The following is a 23,147-nucleotide window of genomic DNA, read 5'->3' as shown; positions in this document are numbered from 1 at the left end:
AGGCGAAGACCATGGAGACTTGAAAGCACTGAAAAAAATAACTGTTTTAAACTGATTATACGCAGTTAATGGCCAGCATGATGTTTAAACGCGTTCTGAATAACTGGTTTGCCTGTTTGTTCATTATAATTTCCGTACCGAAGGAAACATTAACGCTTTAATGCTATATTGGTATATCGGTTTAAAGCCTGTTTGTGAATTCGTTTCTTACTCTGACATTAACTCTTGTGATTATAATTTTGTCTATTTAAAGAAAGATAAGGATAAAGGAGTAAATGCATCTCAATGCGGTAACCCAAATTATACCGTACCATTTACGAACCTATGGTTTGAAATAGTTTTTTAGTTTGTTTCGATGTTATGTACTAAATAAATAGAGATTTACGAAAACAGAAAAACGATTTTGACGTTTTCTCACTCGTAATTACCTCCATTGTACTCCATTATATACACTGATAATAATTCAACTTTAGCATAAAAGTTGCAGACACGATGGATTAATGTTTCATTACTATTCATACTAGGTTAATAGTAAGTAAAAAAAAAAAGTAAGTAAAGCAATGTTTAAATTACATAATTGTAGTATATCAGTACAGAATTTTTCTTAAGTTACTAATCATGAGTAATCCTAGTTTATATATGTAATATGTGGTATACTGTATATTTTCTGATATACTATGGCATGAAAACAACTTCTTATTTGATTGAAACAATAAGTTAAAGTGTCTGAAAGCGTCATGTTTTGATCAAACATTTTCAACTGCCGATAAAATAAAGTAAAGATTACGTATAACGCGATATACTGTTAGGCACATGGGTTAATAAATGGGTTATTTCAATTTGTGAAGGCCCAAAATCACGAAAAAGATTATCAAAACCATCCTATATCATATCGACGACAATAATGAATTATTAAAGTCTAATAAGTTAATTTAGAACATTACGCAAAACACTAATAACAGTACCACACTGAAAGGTTATTCGAAAAGACCCAATTTCGGGTATCTTCATCGACATAAACGTGTATTGGCAAAGAAAAACTTGGATCTCCATTAAATCAAATAATATTGTACTAGTCATAATAATGAAAAAGTAATTATTTATTTTCGACATTTTAACGTCCTAGTAACACAATGTAGTTTAATGCTTTTGCAGGGGTAACATAACAGCTATGAGATTTCGGCTGCAGTTGATCACAATAATGTTTTATGAATTAGTATTCCGGTGTCAACACTTAAGTGAAAGCGACGATCTTCTGAGTGTAGGGTTAAAAAACTTCATACAATTTGTTACAGAACAGGTACACGGTCTAGAACATTAGCATACATACTTTATAGTTTGGAATCAATCACTACTCCGATTCTGCGTCACTTGTTGCAGGGGTGCTTTCTTCGGGTTCATCGAAATCTTCATCGCTTCCTTCAGCTTCGGACAAATCTTTCTTCCCTTTTTTGGTTTTTTTCCCATCAGTTTCCTGAAATTGAAAAGAATGATCAATTCAATAATATTCTCGATGTATACCGATTTAGTTTTCGATTTTTAAGACTCTTCCTTATCTTACATTATTGTCTTTGTTTCCAATTTGAAACTGTTCAATGTCCAAAAAAAGTTTTAACATTTCCACCAGCTTCAATGCACAAATAAATTTTTGAACAGCATAAAATTACAAATAAAAAAAATTATTCTTACAGCAGGTCGTTTATCTCCTCTCTTTTTCTTTTTCTTCTCAGAATCACTTTCATCCTCTGAGACTTTCTTCTTTTCATCTTCACTTTCGTCAGAATTTTTTTTCTCCGAAGCACCCTGAAAAAGCGTCAGTTTGTTAAATGTATGTACATACAAACCAGACGGTAATCCAATATTCAGGAAAACAAATGATCAGTTTACCTTTTTATCTTCGGAATCATCTCCACTACCGCTAGTGCTTTCCTCGTCACTGATATATTCTTTGCTCTTGAAAGCACCACCTGCCATAAGTTTAGTAGGAGAGACTTCTTTCTTACTTTCTTTCTTTTGCTTGTCTGATTTTTCTTTACCACTTTCTTTGGCCTTCGCGGCTGCGGCACCGCCGCTAGCCTCATAATCTTTCATAGCTACTGCATAATCTTCCTTTGCCTTAGCTGCTTTTTGTTCCCATTCCTGTGTAAAAAAAAAAAGTAAACGATTGTATGAAATGCATCATATTTGGATAGCAGTGGTTATATCTTTTCACTGATTCTTCCAATAATCGAATATTATAAGTCGGTACTAACAGATTTATCTTTTAGTTCTCGCCACATTTCACCACCTTTCTTTGCGATTTCAGTCACAGCAATTCCAGGATTTTTCGCTTTGATCTCCTCTCGAGTACTATTCAACCATAACATGAAAGCAGTGGATGGTCGCTTGGGCCTATTCTCATCTTTTTCCTTCTTTGGTTTACGTGATTTTCGTGGCTTTTCAGACTGTTGATAAAATCATAACACAAAGGGGTAATTTTATGATCTGAAGAGAAGCGATGAAGTTAACGAAAAAAATCTACTTTATTACTCACAACAGTCTTAGCAGACTTGTGCTTCTTTTCTTTCTTCTCTTTCTTTTCTTTTTTCTCTTTCTTCCCACTTCCACCTGAAGCATCTGAGTCCGCATCGCTATCAGATGCACTCACGTTGCTATCATATTCCTCGGCAACGTCACTTTCATCCTAGTCATTTCATAAATACCACGATTAAAATAAAACGACCAGTATCTATATGAAGGGATTAAGAAGTGGCTGTGTAGGGTATCGTGTTACAGATGCGAGAATTGTTGACAATTAGATGCATGCATATGCAAACTAACGAGTAATACCTATATGTTAAATTAATAATGCATAAAAAATAAACTTTGATTGATAAAGACAAGTCACCTGATTGGGATTGAAATCTTCATCGGTTGACTCCTCAGACTCTTGATTTTCATCACTTCTCTCTTCCACCTCTGCTTTAATTCTTGCCAAATAGGCATCGGGCTCATCTTCTTGATCGCTATTGCCAAAGTCGTCGTTGTACTTCGGTTTGTCCTGCAATCCAGGGAAAACGCTCTTCGTTAAGAATTATTAAGAAGTATCTCCAATGGAATTTATAGAATTGTTTTGGTGCAATCAATGTTCAATATTTTGTGTTCAGGAGTAGTAAATACTAATTTGCAGACATTAAGTATGTTTCAGGAATATTTCACCGTCAGTCATAAATTACTCACAGTTTTGCCCCTGTTCTTCACTCGCAGTTTCTTGGACGTAATAAAGTCGAAGAGTTTGGCATATTCCTCTTTTTCAATGTTGCTGAATGTGTGAGTAACACCGCTCGTTAATTCAATTTCAAAATCAAATGATCGTGTTGATCCACCGCCACGTGCAAAATTGACAGAAGCAATTTCTTCGAAACGTATGTGAATTGGTGGTTTATGAACGTATATGAAACCTCTTTCTAATGGATACAAATATCCAGCTGCAGCTTTGAACGAACAACCAACTGCAGGGGTTCCTGAGTGCCTAATTGCAGAAAGTAATGCAATATGTAAATTATACAAGTGAAACGCTGAAACTATTTTCGCAGATCATTCAACAAGTTCGAAGTGTTTGTAAATTGTTTCTCACCCAACAAAGCCACCAGGTCCAGTAAGTTTTCTCACACTTATAGCTTTCATTACTTTGCCAAGAACCTCATAAGTTGGACCCGATAACTCTTTAGTTAATTTGTCGTTATATTTTTGTTCCAGCTCCTTCCTGTTAGAAAAAATCAAAGTTAGCGAGCTATTTTGAAATATTTATATGACACTATATATACTACGAGACTATTTATGTAGAAAACAAATGACCCAAATTAAATGCTTTGACAAAATTATTACTGTGGCTTGCATTCTGACAGATTCAATCTCTTACTGTGCACGAGCAGAGTAAGAGATAGTCTAAGAAAATACAAGTCATTGTTTTCTGTACAGCGTACTAACGACTTTAAACGTTAAGGTAACAAATCATTGAAAAAATTGACTATGCTGCAGCTTTAAAGCGACTTTAAAAAAATTTAACGTGAAAAATACGACTGCGTTTTGTTTTATTACGGTTTAAAGCATTTCACACAAATCTAAAATTGTGAAACACCGATTTCCGAGACAAATTCATTGTTACCTCAACGTTAAGAACTTTGACTTCATCCATATTATACATACTCTGTGAATGGCAATTCGATAGACGTTTCGTCTTCTTGACTGAACAACAATACCAAATAATGATAACGCGTCTGCCCCTGTTTGATAGGTGGATCTAAACTGACCTGTAAGAAAAAAATTCAAACACATGTTAAAATTTAATTCAATTCTAATGCTTTAGAGTTAGCAAAAAACTTTTTTTTATGCGATTAAATTAGTTCAAGTATATTTTCAAATAACCAAATAGTATTCTGCAAATTATATAATCGTGGCAAAATAAATCAAGTCATTCAAACTTACAACAAAAAACATTTGCCTACTGTCCTTATGAGGCAGTAAGAACAATCTCAGCACAGTAGACATGGGGATCTTGTAGTCGAATGTTTTACCGTGAAGTTGAAAGAAAGACTGAAATATCTTGATGTCGTAACGACCACTGGAAACGAATAGGAACGTTTAATTAGAAAACTGTGACAAAAGATCAAATCCTTGGATGATTGAAAAGCTTACCGAGGCGTGAGACAATGAATTTCTCTGAAGATAGCAATCGCATCTCCACTGACACTGATGACCGATGCTTTGCTCATCACTTGCTGATGGAATCCTTCGACAGGATCTTGTTCAGCACTGTCACTTATAGGGATATGGAACCTCATTTCCATCAGACTTACCGGCGCGTCATCGTTCTGGGAAATGTAAGAAAGAAAACATTTGTCTTCAAAAATAAGACTATCAAGGACATCATTTATGTAACTCGCTATTATAAAATACACAAATAAATGAATTTTAAGTTAATAATCTTGGACTGTACCTGATGAAACTCTAGAGTAACTTCGTTTTTTCCTGTATTACATTGTGAAACGTAATACAAAGGAATTTCAAACGCAGTGTGATGTCCAACGTCAAAGCTTAGCACTGAACCATTGAATTTTGCTGTTCCCCAGTTCCAACCCTTCAAACTAAGTTCCTTCTCCAACATATCCTTCTTATAGTTCGAAGTAAAGAATTTGGCTATTTTTTCTTGGTCCTAAATATGGAAAATTCACACATTGATCCAGGGTGCTTTCGTTCATTGTTAATTTTATATCACACAGGTGGGTCAAAATTTTCCGCCCGCTTAGTACCGGGCTTATTACAAAATCGTAGTATATTCAATTCCAAAGACAATTTGCGCATGTAGTAAAAGCTTTTTTCACAAATTTTCGAGTCAGTAACATTTAAACAAGCAGTCTTACCCCATCTTTGAATCCTCGAAATCTATGTAACGTTCCATTTTTTAAGAATATTCGAAGGCCCCAAGTTCCGACAAATTTCTGGTAATTGACCATTTCCATATCGGAACCAGAAATTTGCTCAACCTTTCCTGTTTTTTGATTTTTGAATATCAAATGTTGATCGGTCAACTTCAACTTTCCTGGAGTCTGTGAACAAACAAAAGAACGAACTCATTACCTGCATGTCTGTCTGGTAATCATTGATAAAAAAATATTTATGGCAGATTAACAACAACTATGAAGTAAAAAAAGGTTAAATTACATAAAAATCAAATTAGAATCTAACTTGATTTCGACATAGATTATAAATTGATATAATCTGCGGATGTTTAATAAATTCTTAAGATATTTCCAAAAACTAATACATCAGTTCTGGAGTTTGAATGTCTTTCTTGACTGCGTGGGTATAACGAAAACAATTATTCATAAATTATTTACATAAAATTCTTTTAAGGTTACGTACCATGACGCCTTTTACCTCTGCGGTAATATCAGAATACTCGAGGAAATCCATCCTTATTAGTTTTAATTTACGTATCTAAATTCTGGAAAAGTATACACACGATATAAGGTCAAAAACAAACTTTAATCAGGATTGAAACAATAATTGACATAATTTTTGAAGCGCACGATTCACCGGTATTAATTAACAAAGGCACAACACAATTGACGGCAACAACGGCACGCCGTTCTTGAAACGTTAAAACGCTCTAAATCCACTCAGTTACTGCCGCTTCGGCAACTGGTTGCTGTTGTTTCCGTTGTTTCCTGCAAGAACTACACAGAAACTACACAGGAATCCTGTGGAAACTACAGAATCAAAAAGTTAATCCATAGACTAGATGTAGAGTGGAAACAAACCACTGATCACATCGAGTTCTGTTACTACAGCGCTCTCGCGCGTATTTCTGGCAGAACTAAATAACTAAAAATATTTTCAACCAGCCACACTGAGTGTGCTCCGAGTGCATTTTCCTTAGGATTTCGCTTTTGCTATTGCTCATCAACGTACGCAGTATGGACTGTGCTTAGACCTTAGAGCATTAATGTATATTAGAGTGATAAACGTTTTTAACTCTTACCCTCTTAAATGTTTCTATTTGATGTAAAAAAAATCCTCACCAAACGTGAGCCCTATAGCTCAACTCTAAGGGGTCGCTGTTTTTATTTTAGTTTCCCATTTAAGTAACATGGACAAAATTCTTTTTTCATTAAAATTGAATTTACACATAATTAACGCAATTTTTTTTATAAAAAACCAATTTATATTCTTAAAGTTGAAACGCCTCCCACCCCTCTCGACGCGTGATGATTCCAAATTGATTGACGGTGTGCATGATTTGAATTTGACCATTGATCCTGCAACGAAAACCCAAAAACATTTTACTTTACACACATGTAGCTATCGTTTGATGAAGCGAAAAAAAAAAATTGCGGATCCGGTGATGTTTTGAACTCAAAATATCGATTGACCGAACAAAATAGATCGTTCTTTTTGTTATAAACAAAAAAATATCCAACGTATTGCTCTTTTGCAATCTAACGATAGAAGGACGTCGACTGAGCATGCTTGTCAAATTTGAAGGCAACCCGTTGAATAGTTTTTTTGATATCGTGCAAACTAGCTGCAAATAGCTGTTTCGAGAAAAGACGTGTATAAACGATATTTTTGGGAGGAAATGATTTTTATTTTTTTCAGGGAATAGATGAAAGATAAATAAATCCTCATATAAAATTTCGCATTGATCCGTTGTATAGTTACTTCACCAGAAAATTAGAAAAGAGCGACAAATATAGCGAAAAAAAAATCCCCCCCCTTAAATGTATTAGTATATTTTTTTTCCTATTCGAAAATGTTCGAGAACTTTTAAGTATGTATACATATTTGAGGTAGTATTAATTAGATTCGTGGTCAACCGTCGAGTGATTTATATTTGAAATAAAACAGCATTTAGTTAACATAATATAAAACATGTTTATTCAAAAAAAGTCCAGTTGCTCAAAAGTTTAAGGTCTATATAACAATTGTAACAATATAATTAAATTAATATAGATAAATATATATGATAAATATGTATATACATTTAACGTAGGTTTAATTAGATTCATGTTCCAGCATTGAGTGATTTACATTTGAAATAAAACTGCATTTAGTTTAAATAATATAAAGGATAATGATTCTAAAAAAGTCCAGTTGCTCAAAAGAGTTTAAGAGATATATAACAATCGTAATAATATAATTAAATTAAAATATATTCATATAAATAATAAATATGTAGACATTTAAGGTGGTTTTAATTAAATTCATGTTTCAGCATTGAGTGGTTTATATTTGAAATGAAACAGCATTTAGTTGATATAATATAAAAGATGATTATCCTAAAAAAGTCCAATTGCTTAAAAGAGTATGAAACCCATATAACAATTGTAACAATAAATTGTAATAATATAATTCAATTAAAATCCCTTTCAATCTTGTGTACATATCTATAAGAAGATGAAGACAATCATTACTATAATAATGCGTTTGTTAAAATTTCATATAAATATAATAGTGACAGCTCGTTTCCACACCACCACTAGGGGTAGAGCATTCAGTGCGTTTTTTTTAAACGTGGTATCCCCAATAGGCCTATTCCACGAAGAAGAAATGTAAAATTGACCTCAACGACATTGATAAATTTGTTTCTGTATGCAATCCAAATAATGAGAGGAGAAAAGGAAGAAGAAGAATCCCAATCACCACAAGGCGTAAGATCTTCAGAATTCTACAGTTCAATTCAAAACGAAAAATTCATGAAGGAGTATCAATAAAACCGATGATCAACAACTCAAGACAAAACTCTATTTTAAAATGAAACGAGAACATAACGAAAACGTCTGAAGGAAATCTTAACAAGTCTCAATGCACTTTATGTTCACTTTGACTGTGAGCTCAGAATTTGCGGATAGAATAATATTTGACAAATTTTACACCGTGAAAACGAAAAATGTAAATGACTCAACTAGACAGTTTCAGATTACTTTTTTGTACTCCAAAATACGACAACCAACTAGATGTCAATCATTACGATTTGTCACTTACAATTGAGACATATGACAGAAAAATGCTTTGTTTATAAGTTAGAGTCGTTGGCATTTAATTTTCACGTTGTAATTAATGACATTCTCAATGTTAGTACATACTAATAGACAGTTATACTACATACATACTAATAAATTATACACATATGAATTATGATTGGTGATAAAAAGGGAAAATTGATTAGCTGAAACAGAAGAGAAGTTTGATTAGTTGAAACAGAAGAAAAGTTTGATTAGCTGAAATAGACAAAAGGTTTAATTAGCTTGTAACAGAGGAAAGGTTTAATTAGCTGAAACAGACAAAAGGTTTAATTGGCTGAAATAGAGAAAACGTTTGATTAGCTGAAGCAGAGAAAAGATTTGATTAGCTGAAACAGACAAATGTTCAATTAGCTGAAACAAAGGAAAAGTTTGATTAGCTGAAACAGAGAAAAGGTTTTATTAGCAGAAACAGAGGAAAAGTTTAATAAGCTGAAACAGATAACAGGTTTAGTTAGCTGAAACAGAGAAAAGGTTTGATTAGCATGAACAGAGGAAAAGTTTAATGAGCTGAAACAGACAAATGTTCAATTAGCTGAAACAGAGGAAAAGTTTGATTAGCAGAAACAAGGGGAAAAGTTTGATAAGCTGAAACAGACAAAAGGTTTAGTTAGCTGAAACAGAGGAAAGGTTTTATTAGCAGAAACAGAGGAAAAATTTCATAAGCTGAAACAGATAAAAGGTTTAGTTAGCTGAAACAGAGAAAAGGTTTGATTAGCATAAACAGAGGAAAAATTTGATGAGCTGAAACAAACAAATGTTCAATTAGCTGAAACAGAGGAAAAGTTTGATTAGCAGAAACAAGGGGAAAAGTTTGATAAGCTGAAACAGATAAAAAGTTTAATTAGCTGAAACAGAGGAAAGGTTTTATTAGCAGAAACAAAGGAAAAGTTTGATAAGCTGAAACAGACAAAAGGTTTAGTTAGCTGAAACAGAGGAAAGGTTTTATTAGCAGAAACAGAGGAAAAATTTCATAAGCTGAAACAGATAAAAGGTTTAGTTAGCTGAAACAGAGAAAAGGTTTGATTAGCATAAACAGAGGAAAAATTTGATGAGCTGAAACAAACAAATGTTCAATTAGCTGAAACAGAGGAAAATTTTGATTAGCAGAAACACGGGGAAAAGTTCGATAAGCTGAAACAGACAAAAGGTTTAATTAGCTGAAACAGAGGAAAGGTTTGATTAGCTGAAATAGAGAAAAGGTTTAATTAGCTGAAACAGAGGAAAGGTTTGATTAGCTGAAATAAAGAAAAGGTTTAATAACTGAAACAGAAGAAAGGTTTGATTAGCCGAAACATATAAAAGGTTTAATAAGCTGAAACAGATGAAAGGTTTGATTAGCTGAAACAGAGGAAGTTGCTACAAGTACAGTGATTCCAGTGAGTCCAACATGATATTCGCGGCAACAAAATTTAACTCTATGATTTTTAATAATGACAACAAATTCCTTATTTTTTTAATCATCTATTTATTTATCATTATCTATTTCTCACCAAGAGTTATTGAAATAAATATTTTGTTCGACTGGAATTTATAGGTATCAGTGTACTTGTAAAAAAAATTGCTTTGTTGTCCTGGAAGAAAAAGTAATACCGTGGTTAAAAAAAAAAAATGTTTATATACCTCAGATGTATTTCATAAATACTGAGGCTAAGGTTCTTCACTATCAATATACACTCTGCGATTTTTATCCGCGCGCGTTGAGTACTGGCTTATATACGCCGCGCTTTCTCTCATAACCACAAAGTATCAAGTGGACGCGCAAAAGGCGCGGTCAAACTTGAAAACTTGTGTGTTGATAAGAAAATTGACTCATCAGCTGAAAGCTAAGCATATGCTTCACTTTCCCACGTACTATTAGCAAAATCGATGCGCAAAAGGCACGAGCAATCGATTCGCATTATCAATAATCGCATTAAAAGTGCGTCCGGTTTCAGTGATTACTCGGCGCACAAAAAGGCGCAATCGAATGAATTGTCAAAAAGTTTCTTATATTTAGAACTTGTCGTAAAAACTCTGTAGAAACCCAATCCACATCTACGTTTTTTGAAATCAGATACACTGCGATGCAGATTGTTGTTCTCAGATACGAATCAAGTTCGGGAGGGAGGTTGGAAAGCATGCATTATTGTGTGGCGTGACGGTCGGCGGTCCTCTTCGACGCGAAGTCTTCAAGCTCAGCATCTCTCCCTATCTAGCGTACCACGGAACGCGATAGATAGTCCAGAGATGAGTTTTGCCCATTCAAACGATCACAGAGATTAATTGAATAAAATAATGATGGATAATGACTGAATAATTGAATTGAATAACAGCTGGTAAATAATTGCAGAGTACAATAAGTGAAAAATTCAACCTTCTTAATATTCAAATACTGATAAATAGTCTAGACTCAGATACAGAGTCTTTCAATTGTTTCGGGATTAAATTTCTGTGATAGTTTGACGCTGTGGATTACAAAAGTTAGTTACATCACGGTACATCGCGACCTTCCTACCCTCGCCTGATTCCCAACGGAACCACCCAACGGAAATGTTGAAAAACGATTCACACGCACATCCACATCAACCCCCGCGACGGATCCCAAAACGACCACCTACCTACCCGGTTACCTATATTCGATCTAAACGATTCTCCATTTTTTCCAACACACATCGTTCTTCCACATTCGCGCCGTGGTCACTGTCACTTACTTTTTCGTTGATTACCTGTAGGGAGCAAAATGTGTTTGTACCATAGTCTGTCAACTCAGAATACAGTATCGCGGTTGTATCACGCCAACTCTAATATTGTATGCATTATTTTAGAAAATACCGGCAGACTATCGGTACATCAACCTTTTGAAAAATGGATTAAAAACATTCTGTATGCCAATCAGCATTTTTCTAAACGAGCTAAGCTTAAATTTGACAGATACTTTTTGCTTGTTAAAAAATTGAAAATGATTCATAATATAAAATACAATTTCATTACGTTACTTTATGCTGAACTTTGTAGTTTCATCAATTCAACAATAATGTGAATAACTGAATACATTTAGACCTCAGGTGAAACCACCACTTAAACGACATAATTGTTAAATTCAAATCTAGATTATTACATCAATAGCGAAACACGATTCGATCTTGCGATTAGCGAATGAGTGATGGTTACCTGTCGCGATGCTCATTCCACATTTAGCAACGTGTAAAATTTCCAACTTTAAGTAAGCTACGGTCAATCAAATTGCAAAAAAAAAGATGATTCAACTGAAAGTCAAGCACCGTTGCGATTGCGAATGAGCCTACCCATGCAGCTAAGAAATCGAAGATTGATGTAATATCATTGTTACCGCCACGCCACGTGACAGGGGAATACCAGGGAAATAACCGTAACCTAAACACATGCAAACTCACCAATTTTCACCTCCTCCGGGCTGCTCCACACTTCAGATGTAGTAGTTCTGGTAGATCTCAGGTTGAATTGTGAAGTGACGCACTTTTTACACTGCAATAAGAATATAACAGAATAATACTCATGCAATATACTTGGATCAGATTTCGTTTCATTACAAACTGTCTATTTCAAACAATTTTTTTCCATAAAATTCAGTAATTTTTTATGCACCAATACATGATCCACAGAATCAATGATAGAAAGCATTGAAAATTTACTACAGTTTTCTTGAACGTAATTAAGGACTAAATAATATTGAATTTTAACTAAAAAGGTCAACTTTCTTAGAGTGAATTTAGCGTGATAGTGTAATTGAAAATTATCTTGATCATGTACCTGTTTTTTATTTTCCCAAAGCACTGAGGCCTGGTCAGATGTTGCGATTTATTTTTCGATATTTATTGCTGGCCTCAATTCAAATGATCGCGGACCTCGATTAGTCTTGCTGCAGTTTATTTCTGTAATCAGATAAAACAATACCAGATTTTGTTAATATTTCATTTCCATAATCCATATACGTACAGTGTTCAACACTTATATTTTAAATGTTTTGTAATAGCTTTGCTTAATCTTTAAAAATATAATCAATTGCATTATACCTGTTGTTTTTCAGAAATAAATTCATCTCCTCAGTCAATGTAGGATGTTTTTCAGAATTTATTGATAAGGTCGCTCGATCCAGATAATCGCCAACACCAATCAATGTTGTTGCAGTTTGTTTCTGTAAACAGGTAAGATACCACGATATAACTTTAAAATCGATCTACTACTCAAGCATAACTTAACTACCATTTTCAGAAAAAATAATACAATGATTAAAGAACAATTAATCGTTTTAAGTTTCTTGGTTTTTACCGTTATATACTTCGTCGCCGTCGGACATATAATAAGATTATAATTTCAAAACGAGAAAACTAAGCTGCCGAAACGTACGAAGTATTCGAAATTCGAAAATAAGTAACGTCGTAATGTATGAACTTATGCAAAAAAAATAATATAATAGAATTCGAAACGATGTATCATAGTATCGACCTTCAGAAAAAAAAAAAAAAACGCGACGGAAGATGGATTTACTGATTCGAAATTCAAGGAAACACTCACAGTGATAAACACGAATCTCGGTATGTTTTTAAAGGGTAAGCTGCATCAGCCGCCACACAAACACCCCTATATGTAAACAATGCTCATTCTTTCATTCTGAAGCTCGACCGACACTATTTTTTTCATCTAACTTGTTTTCAATACGCAAGAATCGGTGCTTATAGGCGATACGTGCATTTCATAGACCTGTGAGAGCGCTAAGTGCGATCCGAAATCCGAAACTAATGATTCAACCGAAGGTCATCTTTCGCGAGGTCCGTTTTATCAACCCAATTCACCGTACAACCAACGTATCTCTTCATTGCAATAACAAAATTAATACGCTTCTTAGATTATTCTAAATAATGATCGAGATTACTGTTGAAAAACCAATCTCTACTGACTCTTCAACTCGTTATCATTTTTTTAAATTCGATATCGGCACAGACCGGTGACCGTTAGAATCTACACGAATAATTCTTAATATGTACCTAACTTCAGATTGCTGATTTCATATTAAAAGGTTTTTCAACAGTCGATATATCGAGTAGTTACCCAAAATGCACGGGCAAAAAACAAAACACAACACCGCGCGGACAGAGGCAACTTCAAGTTACACGTACGATGGTTAAATGCGACGAATGTAACTCACCTTCAAGATTTGCAGGCTGTTTTGATGTTAATAAAACTTTGATTCTCTGAGCCACTTTTCTGCATGTTGCGTAGTAATTACCGAATGTAAATTACTAGAAATATGCACTGATTATAACACTGCGATTTAAATTGTACAACACCGAAGTGAGCAAACCCTACTCTTCAGCTACATCCGCCAACAAGCACTAACTGGAGCCGAATGAGCGCTGCGCGACTCTTGTTCGCCTTTTATGCGACTGCCAGCGAGCACTGACCACAGTGTTACCGGACTGAAATTCTCCGACGTGTTAGATGGCGCCACAAACCGTACTAGAATGGAAATTTCGTACAAGAAATTTAATTATGATTACGTAAATAGAATACTATTCATTGTCGATAATATTGCTACTTCATACTTGTCAATGATATCCTTTATGTTCTCTAGAACATAAATCAATTGAATATATGATACAGATCGAGGTACGACTCACGATAACACTAAACGCATGGCAACTGTTTTACCTATACGTTTAAATATTTACTACATACCTAAACACATAGGTAAAACGATCGAATTTTCGAATGTGACAAATGATAATCGGTGTTTTCTGAAATGATTTTTCTTATTAGAGATAGAAATTGTAATCCTTTTATAGTATAGTCATGTGTAATATCGACTTTCAGTAAGAAAAACCTTACGAAGATGTAAAACAGATTCTCAGTCAATCTCTATACCATATGAAATGACCGTTAATTGAATTAACAAACCTATAGGGACACAAATAAGTAGTTCTGACCACAAGCAAGCGTTATATAAATAAAAAATGTATCAATATTATTGTACGTGCAATCGGGTGACGATATTGATAGAGGCAGAATCCTCGATTAATAATTTTGTGACTCCCGACCGAAATTGCTACTTTTTTTTTTATAACATATTAATTATTGTAGGTATCAAAATTTTTAAACTTCAAATTTGTATGGAAACTCAATGTTCTTAGTAAATATTGAGGATTAATTAGGACAAAATAAAAATGTAGATAAATTACAATTCAAAAATACTCGTATATTTTTTCGCCTGCTCGCCGCTCTTTCGATCGTACAACAGCGAGAACCAGCTCAAGACTATTTCTGTTCTTCATTTTGAGCTTTAGTAGCCCCGTACGACCACGTAAGTCCATCTAACTTGCTTGTGGTCTATCTCTATACGTTCATGTTCGATGCCACAGACATCCGCCCATATGATTGTGGGCTTTCTAACTCTCGGGATACGGATGACCCCCCCCCCCCCCCCCCCCCCGGCGGACAATTCTTTCAAGTTGAGTTGCGCCCCCCCCTTCGCATGAACGGATCTGATTTTGTAAGGAAGTGTGGATGCCTACATGGGTGGAACGTCCGTTTATATTGTTTTCTATATTGCGTTTGCGGTTCTTTGCTGTCATTTTCAATTCGAGAAGTGTTCGTTGATAAAAGCTGCAGGGGAAAGTAAATAAGACCGAGTACATTGAGACTCCTTGGTTAAAATTTTATCTGCGTATACAGATGGTAACCCGAAGGTAGATAAATAGCTTAGGTAAAACGGTTATACTTCGTTATTGGGCATTTCCGCATATACTGTAATATTGTATGAACATACGCAAGGACACTTTCGTCGTCTGTGCATATGACCGTATACGTAAAAGTTGGGAAAAAAGTACATTAGTCATAATAAAGAGACCAGGATGTCTCATCGTTCGAACCAAGTATTATGTAGTGTCACTCAAGAATAACCTATTTGTATAGGTAGTAGTTATTTAAACACAACAGGCTCTTTCTTTCACTTGGACATGGCTTCACTGTCATTGCCGCGAGTTCTACAGCAAAGAAAAACTAGCCTTGAATTGGAACGTGAGAACTTTGAAAAATTTCAGGTAAGTAATCTATAATAGTATACAATCTTCTCTTTCATTAATATATGGTTCATACTACCACATTTAACCATATAATCTTATAAAAATTTTCCTCAACTAGCTTGTCTGCTTTTTATGAAATTCTGAAAATTCTATGAATCATCCGTCAGCATTCCAGTGAAATATTATTGAGATTTTTCTCAGTGGTCTCTTCACTCTAAAACTTGCTTATATTAATTATAGATATATTGAAATAAGTTAACAAGTTCCAAAATGAAAAAAAAAATAAAAAAAAAAAATAACTGACTCAACAAAGATAATAACTTGAAATGTCTTGGATTCGTTTTAGTTGAAGAAAATTTTTTCTTTCAACCATGTAAATATGTGTGACTGTAATAAGCTGCATGATATTGTTGTGTTCTTTTTTTCATGTGTACATAGAGCCTTGGAACTCCTGCATGATATACAAGAGCGCAGATTGTCACATATTTACGTCATACATTCCAGGGTGTTGAAACAATGAATGCACGACTCTACAATACAAATTTTGTTCGCCGTTAGTGCAATGCTGTAAATTTTATGTCATAATCATATTTATACCACTAACATGCCGCCTATACCACTTACCGACAAGCAATTCCAGCAACTGGTGAGTATATAACTTTAAAATGCCTGATACCTGGTGCTAATACTTACAAGTAATCCTAATTTTAAAGAATGACTGGCAAATTCTAAAATTTTCTTCACCAAAAATATCAAACAAATATCTTAATTCAATAAATGTGCATATAAATAAATTCGATCATTTTCATTTGCTTGAAAAATCACAATGCCATCCCTGTTTGCAACTGTTGCATGACGCTCTGACTTCTGATAGTTTTGATTACTTTTCCGCTGGCAGAGGTGAAAGTCAGCTCTTGGATATAATATATATGTACATGCATCTTTTTATTTAACTACATATTTCAGTCATTTTTCAGAGTATAAGTATTGGGAAAGCAGTCAATCCCATTGAAGCACCAGTCAAGGAGAAACATGTGCGCAGTATCCTTTGAGTCATCTCATCGTCTGCTATTTGCAGTATAGACCAATATTAATCTCTGAAAAGAATTTCAATAAGGTTAAAATATATTTTACGCATTTCCTTAACTGTAATACAGGTGCAATTATTGGTACGTTCCAAGAAAAAGGCGCGGGAACCTTTTGGATGTTCGTATTGCGTCAGCCGCTTCAAGAAAATCGTATAGTAGCGTGGAAATTTTGTCATGTACTGCACAAAGTATTACGCGAAGGCCACGCACGATCTATTTCTGACTCTCAAAGACATCGCGGTAAACTAGAAAATCTTGGAAAATATTGGCAACATCTTCGCGAAGGATATGGCAGATTGATTCAGACGTATATCAGATTACTCGTCACAAAATTAGACTTTCATAAACGCAATCCGCGCATACCAGGAAATCTTCAACTTACAGCAGATGAGCTTGAGGCCATCGGAGAAAATGATATCAACATATTGTAAGTGTTTGCTAGCAATTAATTTAATTCTATTCTCATTAAAGTTATTTTTCAAGGTATAAATTATATCCGGGCAAATATAGAGAATCACTAACTAATACTCAATACAAATTTAAATTTCTATCTTTTAGCTTCCAATTGTCCGTCGAGATGTTTGATTATATGGATGACATCCTTAGTTTACAACGTGCAGGTAATTATAAGAAATTCACTTCTAAAGACACATTTTACACAAGTTTTAACGATGAGTCAGAGATGGTAAATCGAAATCGAGTGATATCTGTTTTCTTAACTTATCACGAATGATTATGTGATTATTGGGATACACATATTGGTATTAAAAGTGTAGCTGGAAAATTTAATCATGAAAGTACTTGTTTTATACATACTTAGAGGGTTTCCTTTTTCATTGAAGAATATTCGCACGGTTTTTCATCTTCCGAAATAAGTGACTGTTGAAATAATCTTCTAATAAATAAATCAATATTCTTGAAATACGAAAAATCATATCCAACTTTAAAACTGATTGTTTTCAGTTCTGAAATAAATTTGTGCAGCTTCTAATTCAAACTTATTTCTACATAATCAGAAAAAGCCACTTAAAATAAACGAGGTTGTTGAATTTTTATATATATTTGTTAATACAATATTATTTGTACTAATTAATGGTTTATTGCTACAGCACACTTCTGCTTTTAAGTCACCTAAATTCGATGAATTTGCTGCCTGATATTATTTGCGGAAATCCCAGATTAAATATACTTTTGTTTATCTTATCACAGACAAATTGATTAAATGACGGTATATTTGATTGTGTACCAAATCAGATACCGAATATTTGTTTTGCATTTTCTATTCCTTTCTCTCTTTCTCTACTTAGTTTCCATTGGAAATTCATTACTCTCAACAGATATATCAATTAGAAAACTTTACAAGGAATGCGTAAACTTTATTTGGGATTCCTTTATTCCAGCGTTTGACTCTTTGGATATGTCAAAATCCAACTCAATGACTTCTAGTGGTCAATGTCGTCTAGCGCCGTTAATACCTTGCATTCAAGACGCATCTCAGCTTTACGACTACTGCGTAAAAATTCTGTTCAAGTTACATGGCGCACTCCCAGCCGACACCCTAACAGGTCATCGTGATCGATTCTCTAAACAATTTGAAGAATTGAGAACTTTTTACATTACTATCAAGCATATGCAATACTTTAAACAATTGATCACCATACCGTCATTGCCTGAGGTGAATTTACAAATAATTTCTGTAGAAAAATATTTTCCGCCTTAAATTTGACGCTACTTTTTATGCTTTCCTAATTACAGCACCCACCAAATTTTTTGATACAAGCAGAGCTTCGCACTTATGTAACACCTGTAGTAACACTTCCACCAGAAGAACCATTAGATGCAGACTCCGCTGTCGACAGTCTCATTGATACTTCAGAAACAAACTCTCTAGCAGGGGATCAGATTGACTCAACCAGAAATGGTTCTATATCCCCTGATGTATTAGCTGAAAGGTTTACTTAATTTTAAATTTGGTGGTTTATGAATATACAGACAATATACAATATGCATTGGCAACTTTATACAATAAAAAGTAGGTAATAAAGTTCTTATATGATTTCACTGTTTACAGAGATAGCCTGATCGATCATCTTCACCAAGAGAATGGAAGACAGAGACAAGAGCTTCATAGACTATTAACTGAACACCAAAGAATTGTTGAATCATTGCGCAGTCGTATATTGGAACTGGAATCTATTCTCACGGACAAAGTGAGTCGACAATATTGAATAATTTCTTGTATAGTGTTCATATTCGTAGTGCAGCCTTGGATTCTTGAATGTGCAATAACTTGTTGAGTTGTATGTAGGGCAATCCGAATCAACTCAACCAGTCTCAAACGGTTATTACTATTGTTTATTTTATTTTATTGTTTTTCTTTCAGGGTAATGAAATAATTCTAGAAAAGCAGCTCAGTCACGATCTGCAGAATCAAAAAACCAGTCTTTTATCCAAGTTCCAAGAAGTCACTGGTAAGTGAGTGATCATTGTAATATTCTTTGGATTGACATTGAACACTTCCGCATATCACAATATAATGTTTTCTAATTTCAGACAAGAATAAAACGTTGGAAGAGAAGTTTCAAAAACTGAAAGAAGTCTATTCGAAACTGAGGGAAGAACACATCAGTTTAATACGAAAAGTAAGGGCATTTGGTAAATTCATACTTAATCCAACTCAAAAACATTACATGTGTGATTTGATTATTAGGTATAACTAGTTCAAGATGAAAACTTGTAACAAACTTGCCTTACTTAGCAAAGATACCTTTTTTCCCCTCATTTGCAGAAAGCCGACGTTGACAAACAATTAGGCAACATAAAGATTTTGCATGAACAGTCAGAAAGGCGCGGCCTTGAGGCTGACCAACGTTTGCAAGAACTTGTACAGGGTCAGGCGACGGCTGAGCAAGAAATGCAAAGAGTAGCACAGGCTCGTGCAGAGTTGGATAATGTTAGAACACAATTCGATGCAGCTAAGACTGAAAACTTGGTGCGTAAATGAGAAAAATTAATTTTTTATAATATTAAAGGATTTCAAGTATTATTCTCAATATGTCTCGAAACATTACGTCATCCAATTTACAAACTTGAAAATGCTTGTGTAGGCACTTGTAGCAAAAATCGATTTTGTAACATCTGAGAAAGCTGTAGTGGAAGGTGATCTGCATGATTTGTTGACACAAAAAGAAGAACTAGATGTGAGGATATCTGAACTGCAGTCAGAAGCTGCACATTCAAAAGCTCAACTTAAAACTGACACTGATGCTGCTCTCTATGAATTACTTTGTAAGTTTATAGAATTGTTATTATTCGTAACATAAATTTCATAACGAACTCCTGAAATTTTTTATTTATCAAAATAACGAATCTTTATATTACCTAGATATGAACATTTATACTTGAAAATCAACGTATTTTTTCTAACTTATTTTATACCAAACACTTATATTTTATTACTTTTGTGGTTACAGTAAATTGCATATCTGAAGCAGATGTGATTTTACAAACTGCTATACATGGAATTGACAATCCTGCGATATCAACGGTGACATGCACTCCTGATTATCTTAGAAGTTTAGTTGAACCAGCCTTGCAGAGTTTGGATGAACTGGACACTGTCTATCACAGTTATTTACTAGATTCGTCTCAACGTGGGCAACTTGCTCGCAACTCTATACACACAGCCTATGTCTTGGCCGTTTATTTGATTCATGCCAAAAGCACCTCAAACACAGCCACAGACATAACATTTGGAGATCGTGAGTTGAAAGATAGTATATTATGTATCTAAGGATTAAAAAACGGTTTTACACCCGATCACAAGAGAGGGTAAATCGTAGGCCCGTGGTCCGTACATTATTTTCAGCAGCAGTCCGCGTAATTCAATTTTACACCTCGATACACAGTGCAATTACTACAGAGACATTAGTTTGTATATTGCCTGAGGTACATCCTTTGGTGTTATCTTTAATTAAATCATAATGTTTCCATGAAACTAGGATTGACTGACGAATGTAAGCAGCTTGGTTCTCAAAGCTTGATAATGTTGAGCAATATCAAAGAGAAGGCAACCTCAGTTACTGACCAAATTGTTATTGTCAAAAACAAATTGAAAGATATTTCTGCACAAGCAGATACTTTGATAAATACGCAAAGTAACGCCGAGGTTATCGGCGATTTAGTTGAAAACGAGCTTATGGGAATGGACAAAGCGATTGAGGAAGCTGCCGCGAGAATTCAGGTGCTCGTAAAGCCAGATTATTTGTTTATTTTTCAAAGTAAACAATACCGATGTGCCATAATCATTTGGACTAGAAACGGTGATTTAAAACAGTTTAAAAATTAAGTTTGCTTCAATCTCATAGGACATGTTGAACAAATCGCGTGCAGCTGATTCTGGCTTGAAGTTGGAAGTGAATGGAAAAATACTAGATTCCTGTACAGAACTGATGAGGTGCATTCGAGTATTAGTGAAGAAATCCAGATTATTACAGACTGAAATTGTAGCTCAAGGAAAAGTGAGTTGATATTTCGCTTCTTCGATACCTTATCTTTTCAAATAGCACGGTTTGTTTAAATTAGATTCTGCATTCCAGGGAACAGCTTCCGCTACCGAATTTTATAAACGAAATCACCAATGGTCAGAGGGTTTGATCTCTGCAGCAAAAGCCATTGCCATGGGAGCTAATTTCCTACTGTAAGTTTAACACTTCTATCTTATGTTCTTGGGCCGGTCAATGTGTTGTAACTCAACTATTTGGTGTATTCCATAGGGAAGCTGCTGACAAAGTAGTCGCGGGAAATGGTAAATTTGAACAACTGGTCGTAGCATCTCAGGGCATTGCTGCTTCTACCGCACAGCTGGTAGTAGCCAGTAGAGTGAAAGCAGAAAGAAACAGTACCAATTTGGTAGCTCTTTCAGAAGCATCAAGGGAGGTAACACAGGCAACTGGAGGTGTCGTTGCTACAGCTAAAAGCTGTAGTCAACTGGTGGAGGAAAATGGTATGTAATATTTACAGAATTGAGTAAAAATTATATTGCAATTGTTTATCGCCTGAGACCTCATCTATTTGTTCTACCATTTTTACATTTGCAGAGGACCTTGACATGTCTGGACTGAGTTTGCATCAAGCAAAAAGATTGGAAATGGAAGCACAGGTACGTGTTTTGGAACTGGAACAAGCGTTGCAGAATGAAAGGTTGCGATTATCAGCACTGCGTCGTCATCATTATCAAATGGCTGGAGATAACGAGGGATAAATACGAGTAAATGTTAGTGAAGCCAAAGAAACGATAAGATAGTTTTTTTTTTTGCTTGGTAAACCAGTTATTGTTTACGTACCTAAAAGTCAAAATTTTATATAGAGATGTAGGTATAAGCAGTATTTTCTCACGTGAGTTTTCAAATTAATAATGATTCTTTTTTATATCATTACACGTCGTTAGACGATATTGAAAGTGAAAAGAATTAAAACAATGATTCATAACTGAAACAATGTACACCAATGACATGTATCTAGGGAGTTATAAATGATAGGTTTATATACCGAGAATGCAGAATTATTAGTTGTAAAATAAAGTACGGTAATCCGTGGCACACTGCCGTTAAAGTTAACCGAACGAATTAGTTAACGAATTGTTATTCTCTATTAGAAAGTATTAAAACATATAATTTAAAAGTATGCATAGTAGTTTTTACCAAGCAGTGAATAAAATAAAATATTTTATTGTACTTGAGATTATGTATAATATTGCAAGGTTGAGTTTACCGTACTGCTATGTTAATACTGGTCACCTGACATATGAAAGAGATATAATGACTATTCGCATTTCAGGGGTTTTAAGAGAGCCAAACGATTGTTTTGTGAAAGTGTAAATTACGGGCTCGATTGTTAATTATTTTGATTACCACATAACACTCGAGTTCTATTTTCAGTATGCGTAATCAAAAATATTATTAATTTATACACTAGATGTATCAGATTTCAAAATATATAACAAAAATTCATTATATATAGTGTTAATTTATTTTCAACTATGTTAATCCAAGACCCACTAGTTTATTTTTTTTTAGATGCTAGTCGGCAGAATTATCACCGGATGCCTTCAATGTCAAAAACACTTTGCCAAATCATAATTATCGGTAAATACGAATTATGACTCACAGCAAAATATTAGATGAGCGGATAATCACGATGATGTTTACCTGATAATATGTCGGGTGAGCATTTTCAATTTATGATAACGGGTAATGTCTGTTACTAGAAGTGATTGCGTAGATCACAGATATCCTATGTGGTTAATTATATTATTTTTTTTACTTGCAATAGTCTAGCTCTCTTATTAAAATGCATTGAAATAAAGCAGATTAGATGGCATACAGTAGTTGCAAAAGCGACTTTGATGCGACTTTCACATAAGATTCATGTTATAGATTAAATTATACAATCTT

The 23,147-nt window shown here is 34.3% G+C and overlaps 2 protein-coding genes across 5 annotated transcripts; one reads left to right on the top strand and one right to left on the bottom strand.

The window, feature by feature from the left end:
* Positions 1-1,079: 1,079 nt before the first annotated feature.
* On the bottom strand, positions 1,080-6,213 carry LOC124410510 (FACT complex subunit Ssrp1). Its single transcript, XM_046888950.1, has 14 exons — positions 5,905-6,213; positions 5,403-5,588; positions 4,979-5,194; positions 4,678-4,853; positions 4,468-4,603; positions 4,189-4,292; positions 3,617-3,745; positions 3,220-3,511; positions 2,888-3,040; positions 2,534-2,683; positions 2,253-2,444; positions 1,888-2,139; positions 1,690-1,803; positions 1,080-1,474 (listed from the first exon to the last, which is right to left on the bottom strand). Exons 1-14 carry the CDS (start codon positions 5,953-5,955, stop codon positions 1,352-1,354), a joined length of 2,274 nt encoding a protein of 757 aa, XP_046744906.1. The 5' UTR covers positions 5,956-6,213; the 3' UTR covers positions 1,080-1,351.
* Positions 6,214-15,036: 8,823 nt separating this feature from the next.
* Positions 15,037-22,706, top strand: LOC124410509 (huntingtin-interacting protein 1). 4 transcript variants are annotated; one of them, XM_046888947.1, is made up of 19 exons: positions 15,037-15,268; positions 15,495-15,622; positions 16,245-16,250; positions 16,582-16,645; positions 16,762-17,119; positions 17,251-17,312; positions 18,093-18,367; positions 18,448-18,644; positions 18,764-18,902; positions 19,076-19,163; positions 19,246-19,334; positions 19,481-19,684; positions 19,800-19,980; positions 20,166-20,453; positions 20,694-20,935; positions 21,060-21,212; positions 21,291-21,391; positions 21,468-21,697; positions 21,792-22,706. In XM_046888947.1, exons 2-19 carry the CDS (start codon positions 15,539-15,541, stop codon positions 21,953-21,955), a joined length of 2,925 nt encoding a protein of 974 aa, XP_046744903.1. In that variant the 5' UTR covers positions 15,037-15,268; positions 15,495-15,538; the 3' UTR covers positions 21,956-22,706. The 4 variants fall into 4 exon arrangements, with proteins under 4 accessions (XP_046744903.1, XP_046744902.1, XP_046744905.1 ...); XM_046888946.1 differs by having other exon boundaries at positions 15,037-15,622; XM_046888949.1 differs by having other exon boundaries at positions 15,037-15,622; positions 16,043-16,250.
* Positions 22,707-23,147: the final 441 nt, after the last annotated feature.

Source organism: Diprion similis, chromosome 9 (genome assembly GCF_021155765.1).
Source record: "Diprion similis isolate iyDipSimi1 chromosome 9, iyDipSimi1.1, whole genome shotgun sequence".
NCBI lineage: Eukaryota > Metazoa > Arthropoda > Insecta > Hymenoptera > Diprionidae > Diprion > Diprion similis.
The sequence above is the reverse complement of the archived record's forward strand: the minus strand, read 5'-3'. Positions and strand labels throughout refer to the sequence as shown.